Genomic DNA, 23,395 nt, shown 5'->3' with positions numbered 1-23,395 from the left:
CACACGTTTGAAAGCAGTCTAGACAAACACTTCAGTCTGACATTATCTGCCCCTCCGTAAATACAGATATTCCTTCTTGATTTATCCGCCTTTTTTTTCCTTTTTTTTTTTTAACACTTGCAACATGAAACTCTTACAAGGACATGGTGATTTTTGCTGTTGTTTTTTTTCCTCTGTAATCTTTCCTCTCAAGTTACAGTATTATAGGTAGTGAGTGTTTACGTCCATGATTTTTATGAGAGAGAGAGAGAGAGAGAGAGAGAGAGAGAGAGAGAGAGAGAGAGAACTTCTGGTTATGAAACACTGGACACGTGCCATCTACGTCTTTCAACCCATTGCTTAAAAAACCTAAAAGAATAACCCTATCCAACACTCCTTTGACAGTAGGGAAAAGAATGATCATACTAATCCACTGTTTACAGTAGTCAAAAGAATGACCATGTCAATCCTCTACCAATAAAACCCCCAAATAATATGATCTAATCTCTGAACAATATTAAAAGAATTATCCTATTAATCCATTCCTAACAATACCTAAAAGAATGATCTTACTAAGAAACAATACATAAAAGAACGACTTTTGTCTATAAACTATACATATAATAATAACCTTATCAATAAACAACACATAAAAGAATGCTCTTAATAATCCCAAAGTACTAAAAAAAAAAAAAATTGTAATAAAAAAAATATCTAAAAGAATTGTTTAATGCATTGTTCATAATACCTAAATGAATGATCTCATTTCCAGGTGTCGCCAGAGCCATGTGAGGTGGGCCAGATAGTGTAAGTACAACCCTAGATTGTAGATAAGAACAATGGACACGTTATTAAGTTTACGCTGGACCTAAAGAACTCTAAACCCAGGGAACTGTGGACCCTAGGAACTCTAGACCCTGGGAACTCTAAACCCTGGGAACTCTAGACCCTGGGAACTCTAGACCCAGGGAGCTCTGGACCTAGGGAACACTAGAATCAGGAAACTTAAAACCCTGAGACAACCAAAACTGAGTCAGCATCTTTGCAGACCAATAGGTGTTAAGTAAGCTGAAGGTTCAAGTACTCGTCAAAATCAGGTGTCAAGACCTGGGTTCATCTCTAGGTATGGTTAGGTTCAAATGTTGGTTAAAGTAAAGGAACAAGTATTGGTTAACATTAAGGAACAAGTTATGATATTTAGTTTAAAGTGCTGGTTAATGTTAAGGAACAAGAGTTAATATTTAGTTTAAAGTGTTGGTTAACATTAATGAACAAATGTTAATATTTAATTTCAAGTGTGGGTTAACATTAAGGAACATGTTTTAATATTCAGTTTCAAGTGTTGGTTAATGTTAAGGGCCAAGTGTTAATATTTAGTTTTAAGTATTGGTTAAAGTTAAGGAACAAGTATTAATATTTAGATTCAAGCATTGGTTAATGTTAAGGAACAATGTTAATATGTAGATTCAAGTTAAGGGACCAGCGTTAATATTTAGATTCAAGAATTGGTTAATGTTAAGGAACAAGTTGAAGTCATGACGACAAAGGATTACGTGTGCCTCTCACTATGAAAACAAGGAAATGTGGCCGAATGTGATACTACAGGTTTTTAAGGTTTGCCATTAGGCTAATTGCGTCGGCAAGTGACACATGACGGCGAGAACCAGGTCTCTGATAACATCAACACACACACACGCTCCACTCACTGACACTATAATCATAGTTCAATTAGGAATATATATTTTCATCAAACCAATGTAGATTTTCTCTGATGGCACCTTTCTCTCACGGTATTAGTTATATATATATATATATATATCCTTGGGGATAGGGGAGAAAGAATACTCCCCACGTATACACTGCATGTCGTAGGCGACTAAAAAGGGAGGGAGCGGGGGGCTCGAAATCCTCCCCTCCCTTTTTTCAATTTTCCAAAAGAAGGAACAGAGAAGGGGGCCAAGTGAGGATATTACCTCTAAGGCACAGTCTTCTGTTCTTGGCGCTACCTCGCTAACGCAGAAAAATGGCAGAAATGATGTAGGCAAAATATCTTATATGGGAGTCTGCAAGGCAGCCGACTGTAAGTCTACGGTGGCCACTTGTGATATTTCACTTAGTCTCAGTCCTTCACGCTTGACCTCGACGAAAACATAACAGCATTTATTATAACACTGTAATGTCCCGATATCTTTGTATACATGTTGTGAAAGAAAACGATAAATATGAACTAATAAAAGATATTTCAGCTTTCCTGCTTAAAAAAAAAAAAAAAAAAGTTTCTGTTGGTTTATGAACGATGAAAGTTTACACGCGATTTTATTTCATACTCCCTGTTCTCCCGTTCGTAGCCCAAGATGCGTTTCTTCACTCTACCGCTGGGAAAACCACAAGATATGCGGTCGCTGTGGGTCATAAAAAAAAGAATTAAATGTCGGGTAACGGTGCCCTCTGGTGTACAGCCCCCAGTCTCAGTTCCCGGTTTTTGGGTAACTGCCAACACTTCATGCGCTTTTTAAAGTATTAAATTACGGCATTTCGTCAGGATCGTTTACATCCTGTTAAAAGATGTTTCAGGTCACTATTATAATCCACGCTACACAATGGGATAATCCGAATGAACAAAAATGAATGTCCTTTTAACTTTTATCGAGAATTTATACATACACACACATTATATATATATATATATATATATATATATATATATATATATATATATATATAATATATATATATATATATAATATATATATATATATATATATATATATATATATATATATATATATATATATATATATATATATATATATATATGCGATTTGAAGGGAAACCAGGCTGGAAATCCTCCCCTCTCGTTTTTTTTCTAAATTTTCCAAAAGAAGGAACAGAAGGGGCCAGGTGAGGATATTCCAAAAAAGGCCCAGTCCTCTGTTCTTAGCGCTACCTCGCTAACGCGGGAAATGGCGAATAGTTTAAAAGAAAAGATATATATATATATATATATATATATATATATATATATATATATATACAGAGAGCATGGAACACGCCAAAAGCGTTTCCATTTCCCAAATTCCAGTCTGACTTCGCAACATACCCGGACTCACTCGATCCATACATCTGGCACTATTGTCTGCAGTCTCTGCGTTCTTCGTCCCCAGCTCAACAATTGGAAGTTGTAGAATAAATATTCCGGGAGAGGGAACCAGACAATGTATCATTATGAAAGACTGACAAGAGCCACCGGGGAAGGAAGGGTAGGTTACATGGTGGCAGCAGACTCCTGGATAATGACCCCCTGCCTCTCTCTGTGACGTCAGATATATATACAAACTTTGCCGTGGAGGCAAAACTTCCATCCCCGGGGCTTTGTAAGTAAGTATCTCGCGAGACACACACATGATGCACTTATTTACTTACGCTGTACTTTACAGTCATTTATGCATAGAAAATGATCATCTGCTCTTATCTTATTTTGAGTTCTGCCAATTCTATTTTGTGCCGGCAGGTGCAGGGAATGGCCCAGACAGTGTTGCCAAGCTACAGAACGTCCGTGGCTGCAGGCCTTACCCCGCCCACCAGCCCCGCCCTCCTCGCCAGACAACGCGAATCAGTATCCTCTGCCGCCAGTGCAAGCTCCTCCCATCTACCCGCACGTGCTACCCGTATGGACCAATTGGTACTTTTGGTAAGATTCTATTTTCTATTCCCCCAACCCCAAATATCATAAAGATTCGTCTCATAGCGAGAGTGATGGCGTAAATGTGATTCCGAAGATCGCAAAAGCCTTCATCAGGGTTCATTACGTAGGATTAGTCATAGAAATCATGCGTTACATATACTTACGTTTATCTTACTTCAAGAATCAATTAGTATTTCATCTTCCTTGAAAATACGTGTACAATTAGAGAAGGCTTTCAAACTTTTAATTACACACACACACACACACACACACATATATATATATATATATATATATATATATATATATATATGTGTGTGTGTGTGTGTGTGTGTGTGTGTGTGTGTGTGTGTGTGTGTGTGTGTGTGTACACGTGACTAGGCCCTATGTGCAAGATCTTACACTGTTAAGTCTCCATAGCGAGGCTGACTTTTCACTCGCGGCGTGACCTCGTGCACAGGCGGAGTCCGGTCACACCCTTTTCTAAATCAAGAACCATATATATCATACTGTGGCTCATATTAGTATGTGTGCCTGATTCCCTTTTTCATGGATAATGATGGAAAGCAGACTGGTGCACAAGGACCTATACAAAAATAGGGTATAGAAATTGGGTGTGTGTAGTAGGGTCATGTCTGTAGCACTGTATATTACTCTTCAGAACTTTATACTGGCCAAGGGAAGTGGATTTTTTTGGCTTACGCTGTAATTTGCTTTATTGTTTCATGATTTTCATATCTCAGTGTTTCATCACAACGTTTGTGTATCTCAAATTTCATTTGCTACCCTGCACTACGTGTACCAAAGTTTCGTACGGAGTATGATGTGTTGAAATTGTGTTTACTGAGTTACTACATGGGCTTCCTGTGTAACCATAAGATAGGCGAAACTAAAGGAAAAAATATGATTATTTTTTCAGTGTTTACATGTTAGTTTTCGGCGTGGCCGGTAGGGTGATGGTGGCGCTGCTGGTGGTGTCCTGCCTGGCGGGTTGCGGTTACTGGCGCAAGAGGAAGATATATGAATCCTCAGCCTCCCAAACCCTTGGCCACGCCCACATCTACGGCACGCCCACGCCTTCCGACGACACGCCCATGTACGGCCCGCCCCTCCCTTTCCTCCCGCCCACGCCTTACCCCGCCCCGCCACCCTACAGCGAAGCAGCCAGACCCTCGTTTGACCCACTGGAGCAACACCTCTATGACGCCATGTTGTCCGGTAGGTTGCTTTGACAATAAAAAAATATTCATGGAAATAATAATTTCGGGTGTTTATCACTTGACTAATAAACAAACCAATCATATATAATTCTTATTTATCACGAAACTCTTATCGCTAAATATATATCAAAAGCTATCTTCCTTAGGAAATACTTTTAATAAGATTTTATGGATATCCCATGGTTCATTACGTCATTTCCACCACTATCTGAGCATTTCATAAGGTTTTACAGTAAATTTATCAAAAATTTAGATTATCCAAGACCAAAGAAATAGACTGTAGACTTATTATAATTTTGTGAAAGGGTTTCAAATCTGTACAGTCAGTATACATCTTTATATAAACTGAACAACAAGACGTCAGCAATAGTTTACATTAATATACAAAGCAAAAGAACTTAGTGAAAATTGTGGTTAGGACAAACTTGTTTTTCCTTAGTCACCACAAATTATATTGCCAGTCGACCCGTCTACAACGGTGGTGTGTACTTTTTAACTTATTTAGATGCTGGCATACATTAATATTCAAAGCAAAAGAACTTAGTGAAAATTGTGTTTAGGACAAACTTGTTTTTCCTTAGTCACCACAAATTATAATGCCAGTCGACCCGTCTACAACGGTGGTGTGTACTTTTTAACTTAATTAGATGCTGGCATTTTCAAATGCTTCGCCCACTGCCCAAAGGTGACTCAAGCCTCTGGCACATAGTGTGTGTCTGTATTATGACCTTATATATATATATATATATATATATATATATATATATATATATATATATATATATATATATAAAACCTTTACAGCACCATTGTGGAGGGCAGCACACGCTTCAGAACCTCTGCCAAAACACTCCTTACAACACATCTTACAGTAATAATTACACTAAAGTGAGAACGACCTCTAGATAATGGTTCCTCACAACACCTATAGCAATACCCCTTACAACAATACTCTCAAAACAAAAAAGAAACAACTAAAGCAATTATAAAATTCCTAAATTCATACACCACCCTCGTAAAATAACCCCAAGAATATAGTAGCCCCATAAAATAACGAACAAGTACAACACCCCTATAAGACACTCTTTAAAACTATACAACACCCCTTCAACTGTACATTTCATACAACACTACAGTAAGTACAGTCACCTCCAATAAAAGGAACTACGGCAGAATGACAATCTCGTAAAGTAACCCAACATGACTCCCCTACAACATAGCAACACAACCCTGAGGTTTCCCAAGACTCGCACATCCAACATCAACAGCCCGGCTTACAGGTCTGCGGTAGTCTCACAGTGAAGAAAAGGGATGCAAGGCTATATCTGCGAGAGAGAGAGAGAGAGAGAGAGAGAGAGAGAGAGAGAGAGAGAGAGAGAGAGAGAGAGAGAGAGAGAGTTAACGTTAATTCGGTCTTAACCTGGCACACATCCAGGACTCAGCATCTCGTCTCTCCCCGTAAGACCAAGATAACTATCCCTGTTTCTTCTCCCCGTAAGACTAAGATAACCACCCATTTCACTCCCCGTAAGACCAAGATAACCACTCCTTTCACTCCCCGTAAGACCAAGATAACCACCCCTTTCACTCCCGTAAGACCAAGATAACCACTCCTTTCACTTCTCGTAAGACTAAGATAAGTACCCCTTTCACTTCCCGTAAGACCAAGATAACCATCCCTTTCACTTCCCCTAAGACTAAGATAACCACTCTTGTCTCTCCCAGTAAGACTTATAACCAAACCCTGTCTCTCCCTACGACCAAAACTGTCTCACCGGGAGACCAAGAAAACCAATATCTGTCTCCTGCAGACGAAGATAACCACACCTGTGTCTCTCCGTAATATCAAAATACACAGGTGACATGTCTCCTTTTGTATAAAACATACAACCATTCATCTATCTCCCTCTAAAACCAAGATTCTCGTTCATCTGTCTCCCGAAGAACAAGTAACAATGATTTTGACGAAAATATTTCAGAAACCTAATATATATACAAAAAAAAAAAAAAATGAATTATAATTCTAGTTATCACTTGAGGAGAGATAGCAGTTAAAGGCAGAATTCTTTAAAACGGTGTTACTGATTTTTGGAGTTATAACCAGGGTCGTTTTTCATTCCATAAAAAAAGCACGTTATAGAAAACGAGTCCTCGGAAGGATTTTGTGATTTGTATCTAAAACTTTATACAAATTGAAGCGTTGCTGGGTGGATGTGCAAACACGTTCTCCCCCATGACATATTACTCATACATAAACAGACATTTTGAATTTGAATATGTCTTGTAACGTAAAAGTACTAAGTTTTCACTGGCACCAGGTAATGGAAGACGGATGCTGAAAAATAACAGGAAAAGGAGATCGAATCGGTGGAGTAGAACGAATTGTAATATTTTTAATTCATCTATTCGTGTTGTGTGTGTGTGTGTGTGTGTGTGTGTGTGTGTGTGTGTGTGTGTGTGTGTGGTGGGGGTTTTCGTTAATAGGGTCCAATCTCTAGAACATTCTCTACTATCATACTTTTAAACTTCTGTATGCTGCCTGCATCGACCACATCCTCTTTCAGTTCATTCCAATACTCACCCACGATAACAATACTTCATTACACGCTCTTAACAAATCTCTTGCTTAATTTCATGTTATGCCGTCTGGTGGTTCTATCCCTACATCTGTCGACGAATTCTTCACCTTCTACGCTGTCTTGTGTGAAAATTTACAAGTTGTGATCAAGCCACCCCACCTCTCTTTCATGGTGTGTGTGCATGTGAGCAGACATGTGCAAAGATAGGGAGTCTTTGGGAAGAATGCGTATGCTCAGGAGGGTGCATGAATGCCCCACCTAAAAATACGTATCTTGTCTGAAACTAGCAGAGGACGAATTGGATCTACGTCCATGTCTCCATTTACACAATCATTCATATTGATCAGATAATAAAAATAGATAAATATATAACTGCAGTAACCGTACAATCAGGATAAGAACACTTACTTCTACCAGAAATCGTCTCTGAGTAATGTTGAAAGAATTAAGTGTTTACCAAGCAAATTAGAAAACGGAATTTTTTCTGCAATCGCACCCCAAGCCCTCTTACTTCTCATTCAATATATCTCCTCTGTTCTTGCGATGTGTCTAGTAGTGTGTGTTCTTCAAAGAACTTTACCTTTAATAATGTTAATTATTTATACTTTTTATTGATTACAGCCTGAGTTTCTCTTTACAACTCCCGTATATAGGTTTACAACTTCCAAGTGAAGAGAAATGAAGGTTGAAATCACTTCAGAATCATAGTTACTGATTCACTTTAAAAATCAAACAATGAAATCTAATCGCTAAAGATAGGCAGTCAGTACACCAGTGATACCGGAGCTAGAGACAATAACATAGAGAAAAATACCATCAAAATTCATCATGTAACATTATGGATATAAAAGACATATCTTAACCAAATAATAACCAATCACGCAACCCACCCTTTGGTTTGTCCCTGCAGGTCGTAGTGTGTATGACTTCTACGACCGGCGGCACCCCAACGCTTACTACGACCGGTACTTCTTGCCGGACGACACCTCCTCGAGTGAGACGACCTCACTGCTGTCGTACCGTCTGCACCGGTCCTGTTCCGCCCATCTGCCCCGCCATCACTCACTCAGGAAGTGTGACATGCTCGCTCCCCCGCCTTACTCTGAGGTACGGTAAACCATGACTTTTCGTATGTTGAGAAAACCCAGTGGATGGCTCTTCTTAAGCAGTTAATGCATGGATGTTCGTGTGAAAATGGAATTATTCCATGGTTATACGTACATGAGTACGGTAAATGCATACTAATATAACGTAAAGAATTAGTGCATGGCTTTTAGTGCGTGACGTTAGTGGATGGCTATTCGTACTTAGAGAAATTTCATGCATAGCTATTTGTATGCAGAGAGCTACTGTTTGGCTCTTCGTATAACTTGGTAATGGATGACTGTTCCTATAAAGATATTTAATCCATGACAGAACGCAGAAAAAATGCATGACTCTTCGTACATAGCTAACGCATGACTACGTTTGTAAAATTAATGGTTTTCATGCCGGATTCCTTATTGAATAGGTTAGTGTGGCTGTTTACTGGAGATTGTCAATATTGTGGCTGCCTATACGTGAAGGTTTGCAACTATTGTGGCTGTATGTACGTGTCATCTACTTTTACGGGTCTGTGTATGGTAGCTAGTATCGAGATTGTCTGCTTAAGGGTTCAATGGTATCGTAGGTGTCTGTACATGTAGATTAGCAAGTAATATAGCATTATGCGAGTTTGCTAGAACTGGTTGTGCAAATGTGCGGATTAGCTATTACTGTGGCTGTCTAATAGTACTTGTGGCTACGTAAAACGAATTCTAAAACTTTGTTAAATTACTCTGTATGTCGACTAGCAGAATAGTTACCAGTGCGGAATAATTAAAACATTTTAACATACCGTTTGTGAGACAACTCGCCTGCCTTAAACGGTGCAAAACCTAACGGTCACTTATTCAAATCCAAAGTCAAGGAAACACAACATACTAGTATTGTGGTTGTCTGTACGGGAGTGTTAGCCAGTGTTGTGACCATCTGTGTGGTGTTGTGATTATCTGCACGTCAGGGTTAACATTACGCCTGTGGATGTTTAAACTGCGGCCTTTTGCCCATACGTGGGCGACGGATAACGTGATTCGCCGTTTTCATCCATAGACAGGCTAGTGTCTATGTGATCCACCACACGTCCATATGTAGGCGTAAAGCCTATACCTAATCCACTGTATCTGTCCATATGTAAGCCATATTGTGGTTATCATAATGCATTGTGCGTTTATGTGTATATTCTGAGTGTGTTACTTCATACAAGGTTTTGAAAACGGTTCAGGAGAGATACAAGGCTAGGTTTTGAAAATGATTTTGGTGCAATACATGGCTAGGTTTTGAAAATGGTTAAGATACATTATTAGGTTTTGAATATGATTCTGGTGCAATACATGGCTAGGTTTTGAAAATTGTTAAGATACATTATTAGGTTTTGAAAATGATTCAGGTGCAATACATGGCTGTTTTGAAAATTAAGGTACATTAGGTTTTGAAAATTAAGATACATGGGTAGGTTTTAAAAATGAGTGTTGATATGCATAAAGTAAGTTTTCTTCAATCTATACTAGAGTCATATGTTTATTTTTCGAGAATTAGTGATTTTCTCGAGTTTGCATTTGAATGAGTGACCGACCATTAGGTTTCGCAACGGCTGGGGGCAGGCGAGTTGTCCCACTTACGGTATGTTAATGCTTTAATTATTCAGTAATGGTAACTGAAAATGATAACAGCCTTGTCGGTAGTGACTTTCCGCTCACGGTGTTACCATGCTTAGGTGGAGTCCCCTGTACATAGCTTTCGCGTGACGTCATCAAGCTTCCGATCGGCCATGTTGGCGCCATGTTGAGTGTCCTGTGGCATGATGTACATCATGTAATCGCCATGTGTGTCAACAATGGTTAATCACTGTGCTATCATCGGTTGTTGCAACATATCAAACCAGGGCGATCCAACACCTGAACCATGAAAAAAGACGGACGCTGTCATCACTTATCAGCGGAAATGACACGGCTCTGGCCTCTTTACATTTAAGTGTTTTCCGTCCATTCATTTTGTGACAATTAAACAAATACCTAATAAGACTCATCATTTTAGAACTTAAAAGATCGGACTATTTACTTACATTTACAAAGTCACAAAAATAATATAAAATCAAGAATTCTGACACGTACTGATTACAGCAATTTGGATAATTAAGGCTAAAAAAAATACGTAAATTTTTGCATCTATGAAGATATATCTTGTCTGATAACGTAATGATAATTAGATGTCGCCCACCGGGAATGTGTACAGGCCTAATTATCAATAGTGATGGTGAGTTGCAATATTTCAAACAGGAATATTAATCACATCGATTATACATAAATCAAGGACATTGAGAAATTAAAATGAAATGATTCTGACGACATGCATGACATAACAGGAGAAGGAAGAATAGTACTTACTGTGCCTATATGTCCATGGTTGTTTTCGAGGCATACGGCCACATAATGAGCCCATCCACAAACCAATTGGATTTACGCTAGCCTTTTTAGATCTAAGTTGTTCTACAGTATAAGCACTTGTTGAATACTCTGAAAATGATCACAATAGTTGAGTACTGAGCTTGTCCACTTACCAGTATTCCGTGACCATTCAGGTTTCCGCGGGAAGATCTTGCACGGATCCCAGTCGTTTATGAGCTTCTGTTCGTGCATCTCTCTGCTGACGGTTGCCTGACGAATCGTAATTGCCATTTGTACTTTCTGAAGACGTCACTGCACATTTTATACAATAAACCTGTATCTTTCATTGCATACGAGTTTCAAAATTACGGAACTTAGAAGTTTCCCGCGCTAGCCAGAGCGTCTTGTTCCTCTTCCAAGATGGCGGATCATCGTCAGTGCCCCGGATGTCATGACGTCATAGGAAGAAATTAAAATATATATATATATATATATATATATATATATATATATATATATATATATATATATATATATATATATATATATATATACATATATATGCATATGCGGGTAAAACCACAAGGAAACAAGATACGAAGTGTCAACGCTTTCGTATACTGCAGTGCATTTTCAGTCTTGACAGTGTAGTTGATAAGTGAAAGTGCTTGACACTTTGTATTTTCTGGTTCCTTATGATTTTACCTGCATCTTTTTTATACTTGCGACTTGTGTACTTGTTGCATATGTATATATGTATATAAAAAAATTCAAATGACGTCACGACATCCGGGGCACTGACGAGTATCCGCCATCTTGGAGGAGGGGGACAACAAAGCATAGTGATCAGCACGGGAAGCTCCTAATGTATAAAATTCCGTGATTTTGTTACACGTATACATTTTAAAGATGGTGTTATTGTATAAAATGTGCTCTGATGTCTCCATAAAGTGACCATTTCGATTCATCAGTGAGAGACACGAACAGAAGCTTATAAATGTGATCCGTACAAGATCGAGAAAGCTGAATTGTTACGGGATACTGGTAAGTGGGCAAGCTCTGAGTACCCAGATATTTTGAACTTTTCATTGTATTCATAAGTGCATATTCCTAGAAGGACTTTTATCATGCAAAGACTCAGAATTTCGTTTGTGGATAGACTCGTGATGTAGTCGCTTGTAAGTATCTTATTTAATGCAAGTCGTCTTAACCAGTTCATTAACATCTCAATATCTTCGATTTGTGTACATCCCTGGTTGATTAATTCTCATGTTGAAACTTGAAATTCAATTTTTTAATTGGATACTACGATTGATCATGGCCTAGCAGTACCGCTCCCGCTTGCCATGTCGGGGTTCCGGGTTCGATCCCGGCTGTTAGGAGGGTTGTATGTTATACCGCTAGGCTATGATCGCCCCTAGCCTAGCGGTAGCGCTCCCGCCTGTTGCACAGGGGTCCCGGGTTCGATCCTGGCTGTTGGAGGTTTGTGTTCTATGAAGGTGCGTGTTCATATGCACTTTGTTCGTGTGTGTGTGTGTGTATATATATATATATATGTATGATCAGGGGTTCTCAACCATTTTGTTCCTCTGTGCCCCTTGGGCATTCTGACTGGTTCCCATGTACCTCTGAAATTAATTTTGAAGTGCTACATATATTTTACTTCGTAACATACAAGAAATAGGGAGAAGAGTTTGCCCAATGGCTGCTCTCATCATTAGCTGATTTATAACGAGGGTGTTCCATATTTCTTATGTTCTTCATTATTCATGGTGTAAACTGTACAACAGTGTACACCATGGTCTTTTCTCAGAGTCATTCTCAGACCCCTATGTGCCCCTTGAGAAGTTCAAATGTACCCCTGTAGCACATGTAACCCAGGTTGAAAATCCCTGATATGTATCAAGAAAATTATCATCACGGCCAGGATTTCACTGAAAGAAAATGAGAGGCAAAAGTTATAAAGTAGTCCAAGAGTTTATTCTGAGGTGAAAGATTGCCTTTTGAAAAGGGACTTTTTCATTACACGTTGGTAGCGAACCACTGTAATTATACGTTACACCAGCACTCTGCTATAGATAAACTTTTAAACTATAATTTCTAAAACTGCGGCATGACTTGAAATCGTTGTAGAGAGCAGCGACCGTTCCCGCGTCCAACCCTCCCCCCACCCCTTCCAACCCTCAGGTTCTAGTGTTGATGGACATCAGGGTCGGGTATTGGAATAGTCCTAGCGGCATTAGCCTTGTAGATGAGGCTGCCAGGCACGGTATGGAGATGAGGGAGGAGATTGTGAGGGGAAATGAGGGGTAACTTGGTGAGGAGAGGGGGGGGGGGGGAAAGGAATGAATTTAAGAGGGATAGAAAGCACGTCGGGTGGCATTTACCGTGCGTCGCTGGGTTCCAGACTTTGGCGAATTAGATAGACTGACGGATGAGTGGGTAATTGGAGTGATGGGCGGGTGGCTCGTAGGGACGTAGTTGATGGCATGTTACGAGGAGAGTTTTACGCTCGTGTTTCTCCATTTCTGAAACTTTTATATGCACACACACACACACACACACACACACACACACACACACACACACACACACATACATACATACATACATACATACATACATACACACACACACACACACACACACACACACACACACACACACACACACTTACCTCAACCATTTGCCACATACAAACCATCCCCAAGGGAGAATGAACTCCCAAGTTAGGTGGGGGCCGACTGCTGCACCCCAGATTCAAACATGCGGGCCCAACCCCGGGTGACCCTGTGCTGTCGCATGGTCATTGTGTGAGTAATTGCCAATTTTTACATCACTGGGAGAAAATATTACACTCGTGAGACCCCGTCTCGTATCATCTGTAAGATCAGAAGTTAACTCTTGCCAAGTTGCCCAGTTCATTTTCCTTCCACCAATCCATCCGTCCAACATTCTAACGCTAAACTATTTCTTCATATCTTTCCTAAATAGCTTCATGCTTAGCTTCGGATTGTGTACGTCATTAACTTAGTTACTTTTGGAACTTAAAGCCTCCTAATAGGTCCCCCCTTCCTATCTTCTCTCCTCCATGATGCACTGCTATGTAGCCCTCACCTTCATTGGAACTCATTTCTCGTAATTCAGTCACCATCTTTGTTGATTTTCTCTGCATCCTCACAATCAGATCTTTACCGTTCTTAAGTGTCATAACCAGACTTGAGAGGCGTAATCCAGCTTCAGCTTGGGTTGTGAATAGCTTACCGAACATTTCCTTATCCTAGTACTTGAATTCAGTTATAATATTTGCTAGCATCTAGTTTACCTATTTCACAGTTCTCTCAGAGTGTAGCTCTGACGACTGATTAAGCACATTGGATCTCTCACACACTCGATTCCTTTAGATTATTTCCTGCGAAGTAGTACTTGTGTTGGGCATTTTTTGACATGGTTCCATCCTCATTACCTTGCACTTAAGTGGATTGAATCTCGGTGTCCATTTTTCAGAGCAACTTTGGAGCTTGTGCAGGCCCCCTAGTAAGCTGAAACAATCGTTATTATTCCTTATTTCTCTCAAGACCTTCGCATCATTCGCATACATATACACCAAGAACAGTAGTTGGCCCAATACCGAGCCCAGAGCCACGTCCATTGTAACCCAGGCATATACCGATAACATCTTTTATCTGCGTTTTTTTCCCATGCAAAGAAGTATCTTCATGACAGTAAAGAAAGTTTGTTCCGTATGCCCTCTGTTGCTCCAGCTTCTTAATCAGCGGGTACAGGGTCAAAGTCTTTCTTGCAGTCCAGTAGCACAGTCTTCTTATCCATTTCTTTGTAGCTCATCCTCATCAAAGTTTGAAATTTTCGGGACGCAAGACATCCATACCCTTTAACCGCGTTGCCTTAAGCTTAATAGTTTCTCCATTGCATATAGTCGTTCCTTTGTTTTCTGTACGTGTTAAGTACCTATTTATCTGTACGGAGAGTTTTACCCTCGTGGAGGCCCCATATCTTGAACATTCTCTATCATACAATTTCTTCAAATTTTGTGTGCTTTCTGACCATGTCCTCAGTCATTGTTCCATTCATACTATAAAAGTCTTCTTTACTTCATTTTTAACAAATTTACTCGGTAACATATTCTGTTGTCTGGTTCATTTTTAACAAATTTACTCGGTAACATATTCTGTTGTCTGGTTGCTTTTTTACATCTCTTGAAGAACTGTTCACTGTCCACGTCATCAGTTTTAAAAGCTTATATAAAGGTTGTGATCAGGTCACCCTTAACTCCCAAGGTGGTGCAAATTTAAATCCTATAGCCTTACCCTGTAATGTGGCTCTCTTAATGTGGTACAATTATTCATTGCCCTTTGCACCCTCTTTGTTACCTTTTTTGTGCTTTTTTAGATGTGATGACTACCTGTTTGTGCTTTTTTAGATGTGATGACTGTACCTTTTTGTGCTTCTTTAGAAGCGTGTTCTTATTTGGCACTAAGTAGGATATGAACATCTTGCTAAATATACCCTTATCCATATACTTGAAGGCTACTCTATTTCCCAGCAGACCTTTTGTCTCCTTAGCTATTTTAATATGGCGACAGGTTAGGGTAGGTAGAAGAAAAGAGTGGATTATGAATGGTTATGAAGGGTATAATTGACTGATATACGTATTGATAAATGATTATGTGATTGGGTGGGTTGATAGACAGCTTTATGTGCGAGTAAGTGATTTCATGTGTTTATGTGTGAGTAAATTATTGTATGAGTCTATGTGTGATTAAATGATTGCATGTGTCTTAGGTGTGAGTAAATGATTGCATGTGTGGGTAGATTGATGGGTAGATGCGTTAATAGATAACTGGACGGATTGATTAAGTTGGTAGGTGTTTGGATTTGTGGATGAGAGACTGGAAGGTCGGTTGATGGATATTAGGATGAATGGGTGGGGTAATTTTTGGATGGGTGGCGGGTAGAATGATGTGAGGAGATTGTTGGTTCGACGAGTGGACCGATAGATAACCGGGCAAACGAATAGATGTTTGTGTTGCCCGCCCTAAAGGATGAATAGCTGGCTGTGGATGATAGGCTTTCAGGGCTTGCTGTGCTTGGTAGGTTGGCAAGGCGGAAGGATGGTTGGCTTTTCTACCATACTGATTATCTGACTTTTGGTGTGGCTTACGCATATGCTGGCTAATTGCATCATAGTTTTATGCGTATTTTCGTGTGTATCAGACTTTTATAACTACTTTCATCATCGCTCATTTTGTTGATACGCATAGGCAGTGGATATTGTTCCGTGTATTGAACACCGCTTTAGTCAATACAAGGACGATTAAAGCCATGACTCCACGGGGAAAATGAAACACGATAAGTTCCCAAGTGCACTTTCGTGTAATAATCACATCATCAGGGGAGTTACAAAAGAGAAGTATGTTTGGTGATATACAACGAAGAGACGTAGCTAGGACGTCATTTGGTAAACGCATGTTTACGTGTCTTTGTATATCTACTGACTTATATTTCTCTCTTGTATCTCCCCTGATGATGTGATCATTACACGAAAGTGCACTTGGGAACTCATCGTGTTTCATTTTCCCCGTGGAGTCATAGGAATATATATATATATATATATATATATATATATATATATATATATATATATATATATATATATATATATATATAAATATATATATATAAATATATATATATATATAAATATATTAGGTACAGTAGGGTTGAGGGTCAAGTCAATTGGGAGGTGAGTTTGAATGGTGAGAGGCTGGAGGAAGTGAAGTGTTTTAGATATCTGGGAGTGGATCTGTCAGCGGATGGAACCATGGAAGCGGAAGTGGATCATAGGGTGGGGGAGGGGGCGAAAATTTTGGGAGCCTTGAAAAATGTGTGGAAGTCGAGAACATTATCCCGGAAAGCAAAAATGGGTATGTTTGAAGGAATAGTAGTTCCAACAATGTTGTATGGTTGCGAGGCGTGGGCTATGGATAGAGTTGTGCGTAGGAGGATGGATGTGCTGGAAATGAGATGTTTGAGGACAATGTGTGGTGTGAGGTGGTTTGATCGAGTAAGTAACGTAAGGGTAAGAGAGATGTGTGGAAATAAAAAGAGCGTGGTTGAGAGAGCAGAAGAGGGTGTTTTGAAGTGGTTTGGGCACATGGAGAGAATGAGTGAGGAAAGATTGACCAAGAGGATATATGTGTCGGAGGTGGAGGGAACGAGGAGAAGAGGGAGACCAAATTGGAGGTGGAAAGATGGAGTGAAAAGGATTTTGTGTGATCGGGGCCTGAACATGCAGGAGGGTGAAAGGAGGGCAAGGAATAGAGTGAATTGGAGCGATGTGGTATACAGGGGTTGACGTGCTGTCAGTGGATTGAATCAAGGCATGTGAAGCGTCTGGGGTAAACCATGGAAAGCTGTGTAGGTATGTATATTTGCGTGTGTGGACGTGTGTATGTACATGTGTATGGGGGGGGTTGGGCCATTTCTTTCGTCTGTTTCCTTGCGCTACCTCGCAAACGCGGGAGACAGCGACAAAGTATAAAAAAAAAAAAAAAAAAAATAAATAAATATATATATATATATATATATATATATATATATATATATATATATATATATATATATATATTCCTATGAGGAGGTAGATAGATGAGTATGAATGTAAGCTGCTGCAGATACAAAAACTGGAAGATAGTGAGATCCTTAGAAAGCAGTATTACGACTCAGCTATAATGACTTGGCCTTTTGACCTAACCTTTAACTTTACCTTTGGTCTGACCCTCTTAATGTCTCTTCAAAGGCCTGGTATCACACTTCCGAGTCGTACCGTACCGTCGAGCTGAAATGCATAATATAGCTTCGGCCATTTAAAATTAACTTGATGGACTAACCAGCGAATCCGCCGGACTCAGCAGCGTTTTGGAAATGCCCATCCAGTTCTTGGTAATTTATACAGACCAATCCCTCGAAGTATAGGCAAATGTCTGGCTGGGTGATGGAGTTGGCCGGGCTGACTGGCGCCGACTGGGGACGGCTCTGGCTAATGTTGCGGGACCGTGGTAAAAAATCCGTGCGGGAACTACCTCTCCTTTCCTACCCTACGCGGATTATTGGGTCTTTTTAGCCTGGCTCATGGCAAACTTGAAACTGAACTGTATTTGTCTTTATGTAATATATATTTCTTGTTCCTATTATATATAAATGTATGCTTTTATACATAAATTTATATCTAGCTAACTATGAATTACTTAGTGAAAGTTGATTCAAGTACCTTTGTACTCTTGAAGTATTAAGAAAATAGAACAAAATATATATTAAACGAAGTATTTTATATAAACCACACACACACACACACACAGGAGGAGAAACCATCCTTTTGAGGAAGAACGAACTTAGAGGAATGTCAAAGGTAACATCGTAGAATGGATAGACAAGTAGCGTGCCGCAAGAATCAGTCCAAGGGCCAGTTCGGTTTGTCATATATATATGAATGACATTGATGATAATATGAGTTGCATAATACCATAATCCACGGACGATACTAAACAGGGAAATAAAGCAACAACAGAAATTGAATGTCTACAGCTGCAAGATTAAATGTACAAACAAGGTCTGGGTTCACGGTTGACTAATGAATTTTGAAATCGATGAGTAATACGTAGGAATTAAAATTTAGAGGCAAGCTACAGTATGAATTCTCTTGGAACTACAGAAGGTAAGAATAAAGGAGAGACTGGTGTGCAGAGGCGTATCCAAGGAGGAACGACGGGGCCGTTTCTCTCTTTCCTTGAGCAAACTTTTCAGTCAACTTATTAGATATTAATGACGACTAATAGAGTCATATGTTTATTCTAACACTTTTATTTCCAAAAAATGGAAACAAAATGTATATCTATGTTGAAGTTGATAAATGTTTCTTATGGTGGGGCGAGTGCAGTGCAGGTGTCCAGGGTCTTAAGTTGAAGGTGGCATCTTGTTTTTTTGGGAAGTTTTTCGGTACACTGCTTCGATGTGTGTGATGTTGAAAAGTAGGATGATGTTCAAAGCATGAACTTGAAGTGTGCATCGTATATGTATGGGGAAGTTGTTCCAGATAGGTTTATGTTTTTGGAATAGATTTCAAGATCAGATTGGAGGAGCCATTGTTAGTGTTGAGTCATTACGGCGTGGAAATGTTTTGTGTGTATGCTGGGGATGGAGGTTTGGGTTAGGGGTCTATAATTATACGTTTCTGAATTATTCATTTGTGTAGATCGTGGTATAGGGTTTGGAAGTGGTGGTGGGGGGGGGGGGGGTTGGTTAGTGCTGTTATATTGAATTGGGTGATGATTATGTGTAAATGGGATTGTAGCGGAAGCTACCGGGAGTGGGTGATTTATATGTAAAGGATACAAAGGGAGTCTTTTTTCTCAGAAACTAATACCAATAAATGTTTTGGGGATTAGTAGTTAGTCTGTGGCCTATATGTTCATATTTGTGATTTGGAGAGTGAATGTCGTGTGTGCTGTATCAGGTCTGTGGCCTATATGTTTATATTTGTGATGTGGGGAGTGAATCTTGTGTGTGTTGTATCAGGTCTGTGGCCTATATGTTCATATTTGCGATGTAGGGAGCGAATGTCATGTGTGTTGTATCATGGTATTAAGTATGGTTACTGTTGAGTGGGAGTGGTTGACCACTGTGGGTTATGGGATAGTGCAGGGTGGATTCACGTCCATTAGGGTGGTGAAGCGGGTATGGTGGATTCCTGTAGGAATGCAGATCTTGCCAGAGCAAGCCAGTGTTCAGACTGCTTGACGAAAGGTTGCTTGTTTATTATTTCAAGTGTTGTGATAAAATTGTGATTGTTTGCCAGGAGACTCCAGTTTAGAACTTCAGAGCTTAAGAGGTTAAGCCACAGATGAAGTGAAAGTAATTCATGTGTATGTGTGAGATAGGATTTCTTTAAGCGCACACTCTACAGTTAAGTCAAAATTTATTATCAAACGAAAGTTTGCTGAATATTTCCCTCTCCATATATTTGATATGAGTCATATATTTGCCAGCAGACTCTGTGTGTCCTTTACAGTTCTTCTCTGATGGGGCTTTGATGACAAGTTTGATAGTGCTGACACCCAAGTCCTTCTCACACACAGATTTCTAAAGCTTACTTCTGGCTAGATGATAGTTTTATTGAGGCCCTCTTTCACAGAGTCCCATCCTCATTACTTTGACTGCCATGTATCAATTTGTTTAGTTCTCCTTTTAGTTTAATTCAGGCCTCCTAACTAAATTTTCATCTTGACATTGGCACCATCTGCAAATACATTCAGGTTCAAGTCCAGTCTTTCTGGCTGGTCAAATACTTCGATCAAGAAGAGCAGTAGTGCCAAAACTGAACCCTGCAGCATGCTGCTGGTGACCCCAGCTTATTTTGAGAAGGCTTCTTCAGCACATGCCCTTTGTTCCCTTCCACAAAGGTAGCTTTCCAGACATTGAAGGAGTCTCTTTCTAATTTCTCCCAAAAGATCCTGTTTCCTTACCATCTTTCACTTTGTGAAAGATGCTTTCTACTAGTTGAGGAAAGCACAGTCCACCCATCCTTTTCTTTTGGCAGAATAATGTTCACCCTTATAGAAGTCTGAGCGGTTTGTTGCACATGACTGCCTCTCCCAAAATCCATATTGTCTCTCACTTGGGTAATTTCTTCTTTACGGATCTTTATGTATTTGCTGGTACTTTCTCATAATTTTTTGTTGTTGTTTTGTTGATTACATTTATCAGAGAAACCAGTTTGCTAAGTTTTTTCTCTTTTTTAAGACATGAATTTGCCCTCTTCCTTCCTGTAGCACTCTAATTCCCTACAGTAATATATTGAACAATATTTTAAGTGGTTTGAATAGTGTATGTGCACACCTCAACATACATGAAGAAATTTTATCAGAACCATGAGCATTATGTGGTTCAAGGTCCTTTAGTAGTCCGCTTTGTCTTTTGTAGTTATTTCATCATTTTCCAAGACCTCCCCATTCCATCTCAAGGATTATGTAGCTGCAATGTCTTTCAGTATGAAAAAAATTTCATCTGTTTAGTTCCTTGCGCATCTTTTCATCATTTACTAAGACTCCACCCTCTCAATCCATTAGCCTGATTGGCTGCTATATAACCACCAGTATACTGAGACAAATTTATAGAAAATATTTGTGTGTGTGTGTGTGTGTTTGATTGCTGTTTAATGTTTGTGAGTACTGAGTAAGTCTTATTAGAGAGTTTTATACCTATATTGCACCTTTTCATAACCTTTTATATCTTCATGTTTTTACTCCAATGTGTGTAGACATAAGCAGAGATTAGCATAGATATCAAAAATGTCATACATGATACACTTCTTGGAATGTAATGCTTAAGTGTGATTATGTGGTATATAAGGAATTTAAAAGAGCAGAAATGAGACAGGACTTGAGGAGATATAATCATGGAAACTGAATAAAACATAACAGTTTATGTGTTACATGAATTGAGAAATGGAGATCATTTGCCAGGAACTAGGGTACTGTGCTGAAAAGTTCTGTGACCTTTATGGTGAAGGAGTGGGAACACGTGTACCACTTGCCTCAAATATAGAGGGAAGAATGGTTTAATCAAAGATGTCAAAAATCAGTGGGGTTTCAAGATGTGCAGTGGCAGAGGTATAGATGCCAGCCTTCTAGCTTTTGCAAGGCATTAGAGAGCAAGGATTGAGTTTAGAAGATTAAGAAAGGAGGAACAGAAAATTTGAAAAGAGTATTGTAGAAAAGGCATGTGAAAATCAGAAACTTTCCCATGAATTCATCAGAAGTAGATTGCCAGTTAAAGAGGAACTAATCAGGTAAGGGATTCAGAAGGAAGATTTGTTGAGGATGTTGTAAGACTATGTGAGGAAAATGAATTACTTGGACCACATGGACTTAGAAAGAAATGCAACTTGAACTTCTTCCCACAAGCTGTAGACCTCACAAAATAAAAGAAATCATCTCAGACAAAACCACTTACCACTTCTAGAAATTAGAGAACAAGGCCAGTCACCATCAGTAACATAATTACAGAAAGACGAACATCAAACTGAGGTCTTTCTCAATACAATGAATCTACAACAACCAACTCTGGTGCATATTAAAAAAGTTCCACACCCTATGCATCATCCCAGCTTCCACACAAGAAGCATTTCTGACCTAAACCAGTGACATTCCTTGTAAAGAACACATAAACTACTCAGGAAACACTACTCAAAAATCAGCAGCAAACCAACCATTCCCCTAAACAGGGAAGTTATGAAATTCCTATTAAAGAGATAATGCTCAGCCTCCTTTTACTCCCAAAAACTCATGCAATTCTATTGAACCATTCAATTCTATTGAACCATTCAATTCTCCTGCACATGCAATTCAATTGAACCCTTCAATTCTCCTGCAACAATCTCTGTTAAAATATCAAACTGCATCATAGAATGTTTTGGCCTAGATGTAGTCCAATCTTTTACCGATATCTTCTACCACTCCTGTCTGCACAGCATAATCCATGACATCTGGAAGCATGCCAACACAGTACTGATCATACAACCTTCCAAACTACTCAATTCTCCCTCCTCTGTCTTCAGTATTTAAGCTTTTAAAAATTGTTCCATAACAGAATAAAACTAAATATCACATTTTCACTTTTATATCTTAGCTCTAGATGCATTCACTCCACCACCACACTACACAGGCTTCTTACAACATATTTTAGAATACCTCAAGCAACCACAACCCTCTTCCTGCAAAGTATCCGTGAAAATAGATATCAACAAAGCTTTTGACATTGTCCCTCAATGCCTCCTCATACAACAGATGCTTGACACCACTCCACAACAATAACAGAAAGTGGTTGGTCAGTTTCAAAGCTTGCTGCCAAGCCAGAGCCACTCACAAAGGTGCACCTCTGAGCTCCTTAAGCTCCACAGTGGAGTTACCAAAGAGAAGTTCTTTCTCTGATACTCTTCAGTCACTTTCTACATGACCTTCCATTATTTCTTGCAGACCATAATGTAAAGGTCCTTTTTATCTGCAGCCTACCTTACAGTTACATCACAGGATCCTGACACAAAAGTAGTGACATGAAACATGCAGCACTATATTTTACTATTTGAACAGTTGTTGCAGAATGTCTGTATCTCCACAGAAGTCTTCAGTTGCTCTTTACCCTAGATAGACATGAATCTAATCTGTATCTTCCTGTCACTCCTTTTCAACTAAACGACATCTGTTATGGGCATCACATATGACACACACCACAAGCATCAGCACAAAAACAGCACAAGGCAAATGCCCTCAGAACTGACTGGCACCAGATTTGTTCAAGAATAAGAATCCTTTAGTATCCTCTGCAAACAATCATATCCTCCCCTTTAAACTGCACTTTACCTGCTTGGTCATCTACTTTGTCAGAAACAAA

At 39.4% G+C, this 23,395-nt stretch overlaps 1 protein-coding gene across 1 annotated transcript in view; it reads left to right on the top strand.

Annotated features, from left to right (window-relative positions):
- Positions 1-23,395, top strand: part of LOC139756370 (uncharacterized) — a 77,279-nt gene that overhangs the window by 35,462 nt on the left and 18,422 nt on the right. Inside the window, exons 3-6 of the mRNA XM_071675747.1 lie at positions 752-786; positions 3,491-3,670; positions 4,617-4,882; positions 8,374-8,570. Of these exons, the coding sequence (XP_071531848.1) occupies positions 752-786; positions 3,491-3,670; positions 4,617-4,882; positions 8,374-8,570 (678 nt within the window). The remainder of the gene's footprint in view (positions 1-751; positions 787-3,490; positions 3,671-4,616; positions 4,883-8,373; positions 8,571-23,395) is intronic.

Source organism: Panulirus ornatus, chromosome 21, assembly GCF_036320965.1.
Source record: "Panulirus ornatus isolate Po-2019 chromosome 21, ASM3632096v1, whole genome shotgun sequence".
Lineage (NCBI taxonomy): Eukaryota > Metazoa > Arthropoda > Malacostraca > Decapoda > Palinuridae > Panulirus > Panulirus ornatus.
The sequence above is the reverse complement of the archived record's forward strand: the minus strand, read 5'-3'. Positions and strand labels throughout refer to the sequence as shown.